This window comes from Uloborus diversus, chromosome 7 (assembly GCF_026930045.1).
Source record: "Uloborus diversus isolate 005 chromosome 7, Udiv.v.3.1, whole genome shotgun sequence".
NCBI lineage: Eukaryota > Metazoa > Arthropoda > Arachnida > Araneae > Uloboridae > Uloborus > Uloborus diversus.
This window is the reverse complement of record NC_072737.1, coordinates 39,789,039-39,806,535: the sequence shown is the minus strand read 5'-3', so window position 1 is coordinate 39,806,535 and position 17,497 is coordinate 39,789,039. Positions and strand designations below refer to the sequence as shown.

General features: G+C 32.7%; 1 protein-coding gene across 1 annotated transcript in view; it reads right to left on the bottom strand.

Annotated features, from left to right (window-relative positions):
- Window positions 1–1,583: 1,583 nt before the first annotated feature.
- The window catches only part of LOC129226665 (TGF-beta receptor type-1-like), a 608,447-nt gene continuing 592,533 nt past the window's right edge, over window positions 1,584–17,497 (bottom strand). Inside the window, exons 5-11 of the mRNA XM_054861294.1 lie at window positions 16,434–16,514; window positions 14,611–14,850; window positions 12,849–13,079; window positions 11,081–11,248; window positions 7,454–7,735; window positions 3,509–3,639; window positions 1,584–1,719 (exon numbers count right to left, since the gene is read on the bottom strand). Coding sequence (XP_054717269.1) covers window positions 1,594–1,719; window positions 3,509–3,639; window positions 7,454–7,735; window positions 11,081–11,248; window positions 12,849–13,079; window positions 14,611–14,850; window positions 16,434–16,514 — 1,259 coding nt within the window. The 3' untranslated portion in view covers window positions 1,584–1,593. The remainder of the gene's footprint in view (window positions 1,720–3,508; window positions 3,640–7,453; window positions 7,736–11,080; window positions 11,249–12,848; window positions 13,080–14,610; window positions 14,851–16,433; window positions 16,515–17,497) is intronic.

Genomic DNA, 17,497 nt, shown 5'->3' with positions numbered 1-17,497 from the left:
GTATTTTACAAACAAGGTTAACGTATGTCAGGTGATGATCTGGGAAATAAGACGTCTCTTATGTTTACTTTTCATGAAAGTGACATTACGATGAGCAGAAATAGCTGGCACATATTTACAAATTCATTGCAGGCGCTGTAGCTTCTAAATCTCATGGCGAGCAATCAAATGTACAAACATTTCAATGCAAAAAAGCTACAAAAAATATATTAAGATGTATATGTTTGTACAATGAAGTATTTATTAAGCTTTATGCATTGTATTTCATTTTATTTTATTCATTCTATTTATTTCATTTTATTTATTTAGTTTTGGAAAAATAACAAATACATGCAACAGTGATAAGCAGTGACTAAAAAACAACATAGATATATGCTTTTGGAAAATTTAAATAAAATATACTTAATTGCAAATCATTAATTAGATGATTTTGTGTAAGGAGAATTTTTACATTTGTGTTTTGTGAATCTAAGGTAATATTTTCCTTGTTCTGGAGATCCTATAAGTTAGGTATAAAAGGCAAAATTGAAATATGCTTACGCATATTCACATACACACATATATGTGCACAAACATAAATATATGTATCTGTGCGTGTATTGTATACCACGTGCAAATAAATTGTGTAAACAATAAATAAGCTTTCAATTTGTAAATATTAATGCAAGTTTAAAAAATAAAAATGCACGTTAAAAAATAAAACTCAGTCAACTGCAAATCACTGAAAGTTTGAGAGTTAAATGTATTTTTTTTTATTTAATGCATAGCTCTTATGTTTTGTATCTAAAGTCATGGCTTCGTATAATGTAATAAATTTAATGTGTGTAGCATGTTTTCTTTAATTCATAAAGCAAATTTTTGCACAATAAAGTAAAAAATATCAACTATGTTAGTCACATTTTACAATTTAAAAAGCACTGAATCTAACAGATTTATAAAATTTCATACATCCTTGCATGCTGCCACAATCTCAATTAAAAACCATGTGTGTGAAATGAATTCATTTCATTTCTTTTAATAATCACAAAATAGCACCATTGTTAAGCAACACTCAACCACAATGAAAGAAATGGGTTCTTTTTACAACTGAATCAATGTTTTTAACTCATAATGAAGTAGAAGAGCATGATTTAACTTTTTACAATACAGATTGACACATTCTTGTAAAAAATGACATTTTACAAGCGTGATCTGCCTCTAATATTTTCGGCACTCCAGAACTTCAAGAGAATTCTTTACAAAACGTATTCATTCTCTGAACTAGACGCAGTGTCGTTTGAACCTTAAACTGTCACTTCAATCTTAGCGACAAGCTTCTTCCAAATGGGTGTAGCAAAATCTTGCTGGAATCGATGAAACACAAATGGGCAAAATGCAATGCCATGGCCAGTATGAAAATGAGCCACCTTTACATCAAGTAGTTGCTTATTAATTTGATGAGGACTCCCAAACATTATGAGCAAGAAAAATATCAGATGCAACTTCTTTTTCTTATGTTTTGGCAGATCATATCACTTATTCATCCTTTCTGAGGACAAGAAGTGTTAATGTTATTAAGTTTAAAAAATCCTTAAACCTCTAAGTTATCTTTGGTCAGTTCTTTATACTTTCTTGTGCTTGAAGAGCAGCTATCGTCTTTTTCACTCGTAGAGCTGTTAACCTTGCTGCAGCATTTTGATACCAACATTCTCTCATTAGCTTTGACATAACCCTCAAAATCTAAATAAGAAAATAATAAGAGTTGATGTATAACTGTCCTTTATGCATTAAAAAAAAAGAGTACATTTGGTAAACAAAGTTAAAAATGAAATCAACATTAATATGAACAAAACTCATTAAGCAATAAATAAATACTTTTGTGCCGAGAAATAACAGGAAATATCCAACGTTGTTTAGCACAAATAAACAGATTTCAGAATACACGTGTTTCGAGGTTTCAAGGAACCCCTTTTTCACCCAGTAAAAGGGCTTTTAATGGGTGTCCCCAGTAAAAGGGCTTTTACTGGGTGTCTTTACATCTAGAAGCTCACACCTTTGAATTGAAAAAGGGGTTCCTTGAAACCTCGAAACACGTGTATTCTGAAATCTGTTTATTTATGCTAAACAACGTTGGATATTTCATGTTAAAACTCATTAACTTAAAAAATGGACACTGTCTTGGGATGATAAAGGGCAGTATCTGCCAATTTCCCAATTTTTTTCATCTAGTGTACTTTACAGGTCCAGATCTATAAATTTTGGGCCCTACTGCTACAAAATCTGTTGGACTTCTCCCCAGAGGCGAGCAGTGTATATTTGCAACGTTAATAAGATTCGGTGCTACTTTTTTTTCATATATTTTGGGCCCCTCAAGGAAGGGGCCCCCCAGGTTGCGAATACGCAGATCCGAGCCTGGTACTGTAGCTTTAGTGTACTAGCTTGCTTATTTGGTTTCTGCTGAAAATGAAACATGAAAATAACGTCAAATTCCAACATTTCACTGTTAGGAGGGAATCCAAAAAACGTTTTTTCAAATATTTCAAGAAATCATTTCTGCAGATACTATGTTTTACCTTCCCGCAGTAGTACAGGTTTAGATATCTAAGACTGAAAAAAAGGAATAAAAATGTTCTTTTGAGATTCCCGAATGATTAGGACAGCTGAATTTACTCAAATGCCAGTAGAAATTATACACTAACTAATTAATCCCTTTATGTTGATTAAAGCAGTAAGTTTATATTTGCTTAAAACTTTTTGCAGATGTAAAAATTCTTTAAAATTGTTTATGATCTTTTACCCATTAAACTTTGTTCTGCTTGGAACAATAATCAAAAATGCTTTTCTTGATTACAGTTTGAAATATATATATTTTTTTTTATGCCATGATTATCTAAAAGTTTAAAATGCAAGGGAGGTTCTTTCAAATTTGCTTTTTCTTGTATGAGAGGCATAGGAAAAACGCAGTACACATTAATATGTGTAATAACAAGGGATTTTCTGTGTTTTGTTTTATTGCACATGTTGATTGCATTATGTGAGACATAAAAGAGAAAAATCAATGAGGACAGTTACATCTACTTTAACATACTCCAACAACTATACAACTTGACATCTGAATCCAAAACATGTTCTACACAGGGCTTAAGTAATAACTCATGCATACAACGAGTTATAAGAGGTTGACTTTGGTTGTCCCGCACGTGACGCATGCAAATAAATTCAATTTTAAATTCAAAATCATTCAATAAAAATATTACTGTGCCAGGGCTAATTTAAAGATTAAAAAATTTGCTTATCCATGTTTAGTTAAAATATTAAGAGATGTGACAAAATGTTGGCGAAATTTAAGCGTCTGATTGTCTCCCACTTGATGTTGGAATGGCTCATGTTGAAGGTGATAACGAGTAAAAAGTTATGAAATCAAAATAAAATGTTTTATAGTGTCAATCCTGTTGTTTAACCACACATTATATTTATATGTAAAATGTATCTTTTCACAAAAAAGGTACAAATACAGTTCAACTCATACCTCAAAAGACTGCCACGTATTAGGACAAGGTGGCCTCTTTTTATCTGTGCAAACTACTTTTTTCATCTCCTCAATTGTAGGATCAGATGGGACCATGTCATGATATGGCAAATTGTACTCAGGACATTTTCCTTAAAATAATAAAAAATAAATAAATATGTACATATTTTGAAATTTCAAACAAAAATTACACAAAATACAGTACATAGCAAAACCAATTATTATCAAAAGCAGTTACAATGCACGGGGGGAGGGGGGACACCTGTTTGCCTGCACCTAAAGCTGAAGGGGGCCCAATATTTTTAAAATGAGGGGTGAAGTATAGGAGTAAACAATATGGAGGGGGCCCGTAAAAGTCATTTATGGCGGGCCCCAAGAACGCCCATGACAATGCATAGTATTGACAAAATTCAGAAAAGAAATTTCCTCAATTGCTTTCAACAGCTTTTTCAAGATGGCCCTAATTTTAATTTACAAAAGAAGATAAAATAATTTGCTGAAAGGTAGACAACAGAATATAAATTTTAGTGAATTTAAAATATGTAACATTTACCTACAGAAACATAATAGTCATTCTTCGTTCAGAGTTACTTTGGCCCATAGTTTCTATATTTTTATCTATTCCATTCATGTTTTAAAAGTTATTCTGAGTATCTGCTTGATTTAGAAATTTAAAATCCCTGACTTTCCATTTCTTCTGCTAGTGACTTCATATCACTCAAGGGATGCAGCTATGTTTTTAAAAATGCAAATTAAAGCGAAATGTAACAAGCTGAGTCACTTCTTTTACTTAAAAATAATTATTAAAACAATGACTTGTGATGCACATGAAAAATTAGTTTTAAATTTAATACTATGCAACGGAGGATATTCTACTATAAATTTTACATTTTTTATAAGAAGGATAAAAAATAATGCTAAACACAAAATTATTATTGTCCAACTGGTAGAATCACATAGGAAGGAAAAGCTAGTGAGTTTTATGGAAAGAGATGCAGTCAGATTTTGAAATGCGTAAAAAACCGGGACTGACGTGTAAGATGCATAAATTTTACATCTAATCTGTAAAATTTGGTTAATATGTATGTTTTAGAACCCAAAATCCATGACCAATTGTCAGTTTCCATGGTTTTTGAGCATTTTTTTTTTGCTGAAAAACATGACTCTCCATCAGGGGCGGATCTAGAGGGGAGGGGGCCATGGGGCGATGGCCCCTCCCAAAACTTTGTGAGTGTTGGAACAGGGTTGTTTGGTTTAAACCACGAAGGTTTAAACCATGGTTTAAACCAATTGTTTTTTTTTAAAAAACCAAGCGGTTTTTTTAAAAAAAAAGCCAAAAAAAAAAAAAAACAATCCATTTTACAGGTTTACATTGATCTCCCCACACATATTGAATAAGAAACAAATTAGGATTGGAAAAAGCTTCAAAGCTAGTCTTTTTGTTCAAGGCTTTCAACTAAATGAATTTTTTCTAAAGACTGTTGGAGAAAACAACGGTTCTTTTGGTTTAAAGCAAAATATTTTTAGTCTGTTACAAACAAAAACTGTAAAATTACATTTATAAATAAATATACAGGGTGTCCGAAAAGTCCTTGTCACATTTAACCTAAAATACCATTGTTATGTGTCGAGGACTTTTCGGACACCCTGCATATGTAATGTATTCAACTCATTTCAGAAATATGTGTATAAATCTTTTTACAATTACATAAAATCAACTTTACACCACAATAACATATGCATAAATACATAGCAACTTTTACGTTATACATTAATATTATTTTTATGTTATTTAACACTTTGAAGAAAAAGCAAGTTTTAAAGTTTTTCCAGAGCCTAATCAATTTTTGAGTTATGAATGATATCTAAATAACGAAAATATATGCACTGCACTTTTCTGAAGCTGGTTTTAGTAATGTTGAAGACTTTTAAAGACAGTTGCATTGCATTTTTCAAATTCTTTTTCCTGGCTTTTCCACCACTCAGTCACTGTTGCAGAAGATATAATGTTTTTGGCAAAAAAAATTTCTTGAAATAGAATTTGCTACACATTTATTTGTTCTAAAGAGTTTGCATTTAATATTTTTTAAACTTCAATGCTGGATGCAACATGTATGCCAGTAAATAAGCTGTAATTTAAGCCATGTTACACCAATTTTTGTATTTTTGATTTGGTTCTTTGTTTTAGCGATAGTCGATATCTTTTCCAAGTCTTTCCAAAATAAGAACGGAGTCGAATATAGAGCAGCACTTTTTTTTAAAACTTTGTCAGTACAACAGCAATCGGTTCTTTGACTGTTCAATCATGTACTGTTGTACATTTTGCTTTACTTCAATATTTGTGACATTGTGTATATAAAAATCAGCGTTATGTAAGATCAGAAAGAAAAAATATGAAAATTGTTCTTTTGAAAAGATTATGCTTAAAAATATAACTTTTACCTTTATTCGATAATTATTCATATTATGTTGACATACGCATTAACATCTTATGTTAACCTGCATATATCACTATCTTTTATCTAGTTTCTTTCAAAAAACCAGGAAAAATTGATGAAGTTCTGCTTCATACAAAAAGATACAGCAAAATAATACAGGGAAAATGCAAACAAAAGGATAAAGCCATAAAACATGAATCAACAATGCCATAACATTTATGCAAAAATAAATAACCAACTGTTAGAACTTTAATGAGGAGTCGTTTCAATTTATGTCTTGTTAAAAAATGAAAGCACTCAATGTTTTTACAATTTTTATTTCTCAGTTTTATGCTGTGGATATTATCATTATGTTGGTTTTATAAAGTTTTTTTCTTGGATCTTCATTCTACTTTATCTTAACCCGCATCACAACCACTTCTTGAAGTATTTCATATCATAAAGGGTCTATATATACATGCATACTAATATGTTAATCAAGTCAAACATTTCAATCAATATTTCCCCGCAGAAAGCTATTTTAATTATTTAATTTAGTTACAAGATTTTCTTTTTATCTCTTTAATTAATCAAGAAATTAGGTATAATGTGACTATTGAATAACTGTTAATTACATGGAACCTTAATTACCTTCCGAAAATTAATTGTTTTTCTCGCAAATAGTATTTAAACCAAAAAAACCCGGTTTAAACCAAAAAAACCTGGTTTAAACCAAAAAAAAAAAACGGTTTTTTTGAAAAAAAAACCTTTTTTTTTTATGAAGTAAATAAAAAGAAAGAAAATATTATGAGAAAATAACAAAATTTAATACATGAGTTTTTCTTTAAAATAAATTTAGGTGTTAATTGAGAGAGAAATTACATTCCTCCTTTCAAAACAAAATTATTTTATTTCTAAAATTATGCCCCGTCGTTTACATCATTTCTTGATGCCAACTTTAGACACTTGGGCGATCTATAAAAGCTGCTCTCATCTGAGTTTACTTATTATTTACGAGACCAAAGAGAGCCTAAATTTGCGTTTCATGGCTTTAATTTCAAAACTTTACTGGAGGAGAGTTCCTTACTCCCCATGCTCCTCCGCAAATGCCAGGAAAGATAAGTAAAAAATTATATTTTTCTCCAAAGCAATAGTTTTTTTTCGGGGTATTACCCTTGTCTTAAATTTTATAAATTCACCTTGTTTCTGTTGATATTTTAAAATTCAAACTTGGTATAAAAACTTGAAGATGGTTAGAGGTGGTGGTTTTTCGGAAAAATCAATGATCAGGCACTGTTTGAGAGGTGACCATTAGGACGGACACCCAAAGAAAGTTTGTTTAAAAACTTCAAATGGCCCCTCCCAAAATGATCGGCTGGATCCGCCACTGCTCTCCATGACCAATGACATCCTCGATCATAGTCAAAATCTATGATTTTCCCTGACTTTCTAGGTGTGGGGACACCCTGTATATTCTGATGAGGTGTAAACAAATCGGAACAGAATAATGAAGAGATTGCAAACTTACCACCCACATGGCAGCGACTCGCAATTTCCCAGAAGACTAGACCTAGAGCATAAATATCTGCTCTTTTGTAAGACTCAAACTGACTGGCATTATACGTCCCATCTAGCATTTCTGGTGCAAGGTACCTCTTCGTACCCACCCTTTGATTTTCAGGCAGTGATATTTTATCATTTTCAGAATCGTAGCGAACGGCAAGCCCCAGATCAGCAACAACACAGTTCAAGTATTTATTCACCAAAATGTTCTTGCTTTTGATGTCTCTGTGAGCAATAGCAGGTTTTCCTGAAACAAAGAATTGTAAATGTTAAAAAGTTGAAAAAGTATGGAAAGTTCACCATTAATAATTTATTTAAGGTAATATTTTGATTTATAGATAGCTACATTCAGATCCTTTTTGGGTCTTTTTGTGCACAGAGAAATTGAGTTGCAAAAAACTAGCGCACTATTTCTAAGGAAATGATTCTTCTGTCTTTCTCTCATTAGGGCGGGAAACCTACACTAACACTCGTAACACATAAATATGTATAAAAAGTTGCAAACCTATGATTCTGACATCCTTTGTTTTTAGCAAATCTGATTCTTATGAGGGGGCTCTCTCTCTCTGTGTTTGATGTCACAATTATTTTCAAAAAATTTGATCCCCTCCCCCTCTGTCACAAAGTCTCATACTTCACGTTGCCTGCCCCCCCCCCCCCCCCGTCACGTGTCATGCTGTTTTTCAAAAAAGCAAATTGTGATAAGCACTTCTTGTCACTCCTTCTATTTCCCTTGTCACAATTTCACGAACCCCCTTCCCCCAAAACCCCCTTCCCCCAATCCATCCCTTAAAGCATGACATCATGCATGAACGACCCCAAAGCCAAATCACTACAACTATTTTTTTAACAATTTAAATGCAGTGAAGTTAGAATATTTTTCTAACAATATATTGACGATAAACTGCTCTAAATCTGATCCTGATACCAAGGGCATAGGCATTTGACAATGCTAGTGTTTTTTTTTTTTTTTTCAAGATAATCTAATTACTGAAAACAATTTTATAGCAATGTATATCAAACAAAACAAAAAGAAAAATTAAAATAAACATGGGAGGGAGCAATTTTTTTTTTATCATACGGGTATGTTTGATTTAACTAGCTTCTATTAGCTAAGTTCGTTAGTTCCTTTTTCCTACATATTATGTTGCTTCATTGCATGCAATTTCCAAACTAAACTACTAAAACATAACTATAGAGCAGTAAAACGCATTAACATCTTATGTTAATCCGCATATATCACTATCTTTTATCTAGTTTCTTTCAAAAAACCTGGAAAGATTGATGAAGTTCTGCTTCATACAAAAAGATACAGCAAAATAATAAAGGGAAAATGCTAACAAAGGATCAAGTTGTAAAACATGAATCAACAATGCCATAACATTTATGCAAAAATAAATAACCAACTGTTTGAACTTTAATGAGTCGTTGTTTCAATTTATGTTTTGTTAAAAAATGACAACACTCAATGTTTTTACAATTTTTATTTCTCAGTTTTATGCTGTGGATATTGTCCTTATTGTCAGCTATTGTTGATATATTACTGCTTTGTATGAATATTCTAAACTTTCCAAAGCCAGACTAACTAAAAGGGAGGCCCTTAGCCCACATCAATTTGGAGGCCCTCTGAAGGCTATGCAATGTTTGATTTACAGTTTTAGGGCACAAATGCACTTTTGGAGGCCTCTTTGCCTAATCACACAACTATGTATAAATCACTTATGTGCCTTTATGAATCCCCTTTGGGCCCCCTCATAATTGTGACCAAGTAAATTCTTTACAAGCAGAATGTTTAAAAATTTCCCTTTAAAGAAGTTTTTTTCCAATGAATAAGTCATAATTTTTTATTTTAAAACAATACATGTATTTTTCATACAGTTGCAATGTTATGCATAATTCTTTAAAACATTTTGGGCCCCTTAGGAAGATATGGTGCCCCTGGCCTAAGCCTAATCGACCTGTGCGGTAATCAGGCCCTTAAACTTTCCCATAATGATGTGTTCCTTTAATAATGCTTCTGACTATATGCTCACATATAGGAAAATTGTTTGTTCTGGGTTAGAATCATTTAGTATGAAGTTCGCAACCAGAGGTCACTGTGACCTTTCAAAAACTTCCAAATTCGGCAAGTTTTTTCTGAGGATTAGGAAGGATTTGGGGTTTTATTCCGCAAATTGAGAATTTCTGCCCTCTCAAAAACTTAAGTTTGGGGCACCCCTGTTTGTAACATAAAAAAGCAAGGTAGAAACAGCAACGTATCATGAGTTATACATTTCTAATTTTATCAGTAAATTAAAAGCAAAAGCCCTTGCATTGTTAAAGCGTCTTCAGATGAAAATAAGTATTGCGTTGATAATTACAATTGAAGTAAATTTTCATGCCTCAGTTATCCCAAACCATTTTGTCCGAAACTATTAACTGATACTCTTTTAAAAATTCTACCGTATTTTCTTCCGTATTACCCACGGATTATCTGTTAAAAAAAGTAAAATTAATGAGGTGCGGGTTATGTGCACTTTTTTTTCCTCTCACAACGCCAACGCATAAAACCTCAATTTTCAACAGGATTCACCAATAAAGACTGTTTCCGTAGCTTGTATAGTTGTTTATTTTACCTAGCTTAAATTTTCCTCTTACGTTATTCAGGCTGTGCAAAATAAACAACCATACAGGCATAGTAGAAGCAGTCTCCATTCGCACTAGTCTTGCGTTTGCTCTTTTGTCTTGACTCAATCTTTAAGTAATTAGCTTGCTGTAATCACGATTTCAAGAAGAAATTATTTTTTAGATTCATTTTGATTATACCTTAAATATTATAACTTCTTCACATTTTTAATTTAGTTGCTAAAGCGGTACGTTAAATCAAAACAACTTCGTTTTTTGACGTCGTATTATCGGATTAAACAAAGATTTTTTCTTTCTTCAGGCCGTTTTTTTGGTCTGCGTATTATAGGATGCCTTGGATAATACGCAGGAAAGTACTACGTACAAGTAAAAATAAAAGTTATGTCAAAATTTAAATTCATGGAAGTATGTAGACTGCCTAGAGCCCTAATTTATTTCTGTTTTTTTTTTTTTTTTCAATAGTTCAGTGGCGGATTTACCATGTGGCAATTGCGAGCCCCCCCCCCCCCCCCCGACATAGGGAGCCCGAAAGTTTCACAAAAATTCACACGATAAATACTTTACACTAGCATTTAAAAGCCGAAACTGGTTCTTTCGATAGCAGTTTTCAGTCATTTTTGGGCCTTCTGAAAACTTTGAAGGGAAGCTTAAGCTCCTGAGCCTTTTCAGTGAACAGGCTTTGGAGGGAGGAAGAATCGACAAATGTAAGGACTAGAGATTAAACCACTAAGGAAAAACCGTAAAATTTTTTATAACTCATTCGTTAGTTGAAACATTTGACGAAAAACTCATAAAAGTAAATGCATAACTTAAAAAAAGAAAGAAAAAACTAGAACATTAATCAGAACCTTAACAATTCTTTAACATTTTGCCAAAAAAACTGACTTAACACAATGGAAAACTTGAATTCGTTGTTCAAATAAGAACATGCAATTAAAAAAAAAAAACCAAAATTATGACTTTTTACCTCTTGTTCCAAGGATTTCCATGTGTAAATGCGTTAATCCACTTGTAATAGAGCGTGCCATGTTGCACATGGTCACACAATCTACTGTATTTTTACTGAGGTAATCAAATAAGGAACCATTTTCATGCAGTTCTGTAACAAGCCACAGTTGTAACCATGTTCCACTATCTGTGGGAGAAAAAAAAAATCACGGAAATGAACACATATCTATTTGAATATAAATTTAAGCTAAAGACTAAATTATATTCCATAGCAGCGTTCCTTTTTCGACCCGCGGATCGGATATATATATATATATATATATATATATATATATATATATATATATAGTATATATATATATATATTTATTTATTTATTTTGTGTGTGTGTAAAAAAAATCGCAGAGGGTAAAAAATTTATGAAAATGGAAAAATTGGACACAGTGGCGTAGCTAGACCCGACTTTCGGGGGGGGTTACTTCTTTTATATATATATATATATATATATATATATATATATATATATATATATATATATATATATATATATATATATATATATATATATATATATATATATAGTATATATATATATATATATTATATATATATATATAGTATATATATATATTATATATATATATAGTATATATATATATATATATATATATATATATAATCGTTTTTCCTTTTCTTCTTTTTTTTTTTTCTTTCTCATCTCTCTTCCTTTTCTCTTTTTTTTTTTTTTTTTTTTTTGAGACTAACGTTTCGGGGGGGGTTTTGTCCCCAAAACCCCCCCCTTAGCTACGCCCCTGATTGGACAGGTAGCCCTCCAATTTTTTCGCTTTTTATTATTACTATTAATATTATTGCAAAAAGGTAAATTAATTAATAAATAAACTTTCTACTCGCAGAATGTTGTGGAAAAGTTAGCGGGCCAGTCAGGGTTTTCTTTACAAAATAAATAAGCAAATAAATGTAAAAATGAATAAAACTTTACTTGATATTAAAGAACTATCACAAAACATTCAAATATAAAGATAGAAAATAGCTTATTTTTGTAATAACTATACATAAGTAAGTAAGCATAAAAAAAAAAAAAAAAGAAAAAGGATAATAAACAATTTTGAAAATTAATCACACGCAAAAAATATCGTATAAAATATTATTGTTTTGTTCATATTTTTGAAATACTTTTCGTTTTTTGAGTAAGAATTTTTCTAGAATCTTTTTTTATTAAATCGGGGACCAGCAAAAATGTTTGAGTACCGGTCAATTTTTTTGCTGACCGGTGCCGGACCACCGGTTGAGAATCGGTTTTCTGTACTTTTTTTAAATTCAGTATTGTACTGCTTCTGAAACACAGAACATTACTTTGAGAATTGTCTTTGTTTCAGAAATAACACTATACATTAGTAAAGTAAGAAATAATAACGTCATAAAAGCACAAATTGCAGTAATCTGCAATTTGTGCTTTTATGACGTTGCTATTTCTTACTTTACTGTTCAGCGCAATATTATTCTTACCATACATTAGTTTTTGTGAAATATTGTTTCTCAAAAACAAGTCATTAGTGTTGTTAACAACATAAGAACAAGAACTAAGGTTAAATTAAAAATTAAATAAAACTACTACTAAAATGAATGATTTCAGTCCTATTTTTTAATTCAGAATATTCAATTTTCAGTGTACTTTTCATTTGCGAGTCGGGTAGCAAACCTGTGTTAGTTTTGAGGTTGCTAGTTGGTTTTCTACCTTATTTAGTTCGTAGCAGAAAAATCTTTACCTTTATTATCTGCAGCAATGAATCCCAAGATATTTTCATGCCGTACCATTGCTGTTTGGTATATTTCGACTTCGTTACTCCATGACTTTTCGTCTCTAGAAGAAAAGATTTTTACAGCTACAAATTCTGCGTTGAAGCTCCCTTTGTACACCTGTCCAAACCGACCTTGCCCAATAGCTGTCAAGAGCCGAATCTTTCTAGCTATTGTTAGTTGAACAGCAACTGGTGGCCCTGAAATTAAAATTTAGGAAACTTTTAGTTAGCAAAAGAAATAAATATTAGGTAAGGGTTTGCATGCTTTGTGAAGACAAGTTTCATCTTGAACACTTCAGTATAACTCATGATAGAAAATAGTAGTAATAAATAAATAAATAAGTATACGAATAAAAGTACTATATCGTATTTTTAAAAAACTTTATGGATTAATCTATGGATTAATATTCAAGCATCTTTCATTACTGCTACGTTGGTATCTTATACATATAAAATCTGAGTATCTATCTATCTATCTATCTATGTCCAAGCTTCTTCTCCCGAACGACAGTGAACTGACCATCGAACCAGGTATCGATGGATTCGTCATCTTCCCGTCTTCATGTTTGGCTATTTAACATAATCCTCCGATAATAATTAGCGGAGATATCAATTAAAAATTATTAATTATGACTCTTAGATTTCAAAATAAAATCCATATTTTTCGAAGGCTTTCCTCCATTCAAATTATTATTCAGTGCTTCAACTCAACTTTCCGGATGAACGCTTTTATTAAAATTTACAGCGTGAAGAAAATCATTGAAAAGAAACATCTGTTGCAATTTTTTTTCTCGAATATAAAGAAATAAAATTAGGCTTTTGTTTTAAGGCTTTTCCTGTAATCAGGGTGTTTAAGTTGTTTACTTTTCGATTATTTTGCCGTAATCTGCAAATTAATTACTTTTGACTAAAGGAAACAACCTCATTGAGAAATTCAAGTCATAAATATTCAATTAAGACATCATATTTTGTGTTTTAACGGAAAATAATGACAAGCTTATAATTTTACTGCAATTTGTTTTCTGACCAGTAGGATTCTCAGTGCATTTATTACAGCCCCTGACACATTTGTCTAGAAACTAGTGTCAGTGTACTACAAAAGCATCAACTGGACTGCTCTTACATTTTTTAGGTAGCCCGTGCAACGCCGGGCACGCAGCTAGTTATTTTATAATTTTCGACAAAAGGAGAAAAAATCTCCACTGTTATCAGGGCTTGATTACTGAATAGGCCAACTAGGCCGTGGCCTATAGGGCCCCCAAATGACCTAAACTGTTTTAGCCAATGGTTAAAATTGTAAGGATTGACTGCATAACATAACCCCCTAGGGCCCCCTGTTCCTATCACTTGGTGAGGATTGACTACATAGGGGCCCCGATTTACCATTTGGCCAAGGGCCCCCTGGTATCTTAATCGGGCCCTACTGTTATGCTCAGTGAGGCCAGTCATTTAGGAAAGTCGGGGGGGGGGGGACTTTGAAAAATTAGTTTTACATGTAAGTGGGCGTGGTTTTGTTATTTTCCATTACACCAATTTAAAGGGAGGAAATATTTTACATAAAATATATGATGATGTATCCAAAAGCTTCATCAACTACATCTTCTTGATCTCCAAATTACGTGTTCCAAGTTTTGAAAATTATAAAAAAAAAAAAAATCCTCACATCTTTCTGATATTGAATTTTATCTATTGAGGGGAGGGAGGGGGGAGGGAGAAAACGTTCTATTACCAGATCCTGATCCAGACGTGGTGGTTTCTATCAGTTCTTGTATCGACATGCCATCGAGAGCCGGTTCTAAGAACGTGGGGTGGGCTTCAACATCTTTCCTGTACCGCTTTTGCCTTTCCTTCTTGTGTTTACCCCGTAAACAAATTAGACATAAAACCATCAGAAATATAATAGCTAAAGGAACGATGACGGCTAAGAAAACTTCGGATCTCCAGAATTGCATCACAGATTGAGGTTCGTCTGTGGGAGAGATCCAAAAGTAAATAAATAACACACAGCATTTTTGGCATTTATATAAAAGAAAAAAAAGCATGATTTGAGAAATAAAATAAAAAAGTTTTAGTAAGGAGTCACACAGCCACTCGTGGCATTTATAAAAACATTCATTGTCACTCATGAAAAAAAAAAAGAGGAAAGTCTCTCAGCGTTCGTGGCGATATTTATGAAAACATTAAAAATCATTCGAGAAATAAAGAACAAATAAATAAATTTAGTAAGAAGTACTCGCACAATATTTATGGCATTTACAACTAAAACATTAAATTATATTCACGAAGGAAAAAAAAACAAATAAAATAAAAATAAATAACAGTAAGGATGTCACGACGCAGCATTCGGATGCATTTTAAACAAACGTCACTCCAGAAATGGAAAAATAAATGAATTCAAATGAATTTTAAAAAAAAGTTAAATGAAACTAAAAAAATTATTAGTAAATATAAAAATATAAAGGGATGCAGCATTTGTAACATTAAAGAAAAAGAAAAAAACATTAAATAGCATTCGAGAAAAGAAAAAACAAAGTTAAAACATTAGTCACACAGCGTTTCGCGGCATTTGTAAAAACGTTAAACATAATTTGAAACAAAAATTAAAAGATCCTAAATGTTCACGTTTTTCCAAAAAAGCTTCTATTTTAGAGCAAAAAAATTTTCTTTCTGCCGCCAAGCTTAACTTTTCATCTGCCCGCAATTAATATACATAGTTAATTTGTAAACTGCGTGCATGCATATGTAAATATGTATGTCGCATTGTGCTTGTTTTGCATAAGCGCACATGTTTTTCTTTCTATTATATTTAATCAATCTTTCGCATAAAAAAGAAAAAATGGGGGAAAGGGGGGATACAAACGGGAAATATACAAAAGGGTCTTAAAATATCACTTTGTAATCATTCGTCTGAAACAGTGCTCTTCAAACTGCATTCGGTGGAACCCTGGCCTTCCTCGGTATATATTTCTAAGAGCTCTGAAAGTCAAAATAAAAATTTGTGTGAGGGGGGGGGGAGGCAGAGGAAGAAGTAGATATTTTCATCCTCCTTCGAGTGTCTAGGACCACCATTTCGGCAAATCGAACAACCATGGAGTCCTAAACCAACTCCGATAGATGGTAGTATTAGTTTATTTCCACTTCCGCAATTTAGGCATAGTACTGAAGGAAAAAGATCCCATCAGGCTAGAAGTTACCTTGAACCCAGTACCCTGCAATCAAGGTAACTAACTGCTAGCGACCGACCTCAGGACTTTCGAACCCACGGATTCAGCGAGCGCGTACTCTTCATGTGAGTTGAGCGGCAATGGGCTTCGAACCCAGAATCAACCGATTTACGAGTCCGAGGCGCTGATCACTACCCTACCCACGGCTTGGGGAGTGGGTAAGCAAATAAAAAGTTAAAAGCACTCAGACTAGCGATGAACTAAGAAATATGAAGAAATGTGACTACTGCAGATGCCATCAATAAGACTAGACGATTTTACAAAAAAATTGTCAAACCTTCAATTAAAAGAGCATAATACTTTCTTTAATTACGATTGTATGAAATACCTGTTTGAAAATCAAGGGGTGGTTGATGAAGACGAGGCAATGTAGTTTCGTTGTGATCTTGGGTTCTGTCCCAAGCATCACCTGCCAAGAAGAAGGGAGGAATCAGTTCAAATGCATCTTATTATTGTTTTAGTTTTACATAACATAATTTCTACTAAACTAAGTTCTACTGCAATTGATTTACTAGTGTGAGTGCTTTACTTTTTCCCCCTTCAAATTTTTATTTTTTGCACGCGGAACCACTCCTTCCAAGAGATAAACTGAGGAACCCTGGGGTTCCATGGAGTACAGTTTGAGGAACACTGTTCAAGGAGGTTGACCACACAACAATACCTATAATATGCATGTACATTTGTATATAAACTTCACCGAAATGCATGTAAAGGGCAGGGCCGTGTACAAAGGCAGGGGGGGGGGCAGGGTGCATAGGGTTCGCCCCCCCCCCGAAAAGTTCGGTTTGACATTTAAATGTTTGTTTATATTTAAAAATTTCCAAAAAATATTGTTCCAAAACTCAAATGTCTTTCATATGTATATTAATTGCATAAAACGCTTTCATAATAGATAACCCGACGACTTGAACATTAGCACAAATAGCGCAAAGCTCCGCATGAAAGTTTTTAAATCCTCTCCGAAATTATTTTCTGGTTACGGCCTTGGCCTTGATAAAGAGCGTGATTTGGTTTCTCGGAGAAACCTTGTAGCAGCTTTGTTGTATTTACCAACGAATTCGAACTCGTGTCACACACCGGAACCTTCCATAGAAGCCTTCAACTAATCAAAAGGCTTCAATCAGTGGTTCGGGTGCGTGATGAAGGTTCGAACCAGTTGGTGATTACGGACCATAAGTGCACCATGAGCCAACGAAGCTGGAACACGGCTGTCATAATAGTCATTTAGAACATCAAAAGTTTTAAGTTGACCTTTCAAAATTGTTGTCATTTTGATCGAAGTGTTTCTGTCAATCAGTGAAGAATATACGTAATTGTTAAGTTTTTCAAACGCAAAAACTTGGTTTTTCACGTGAACACTTATCGATAATTTCTTCGAAAATGCTTCTCAAA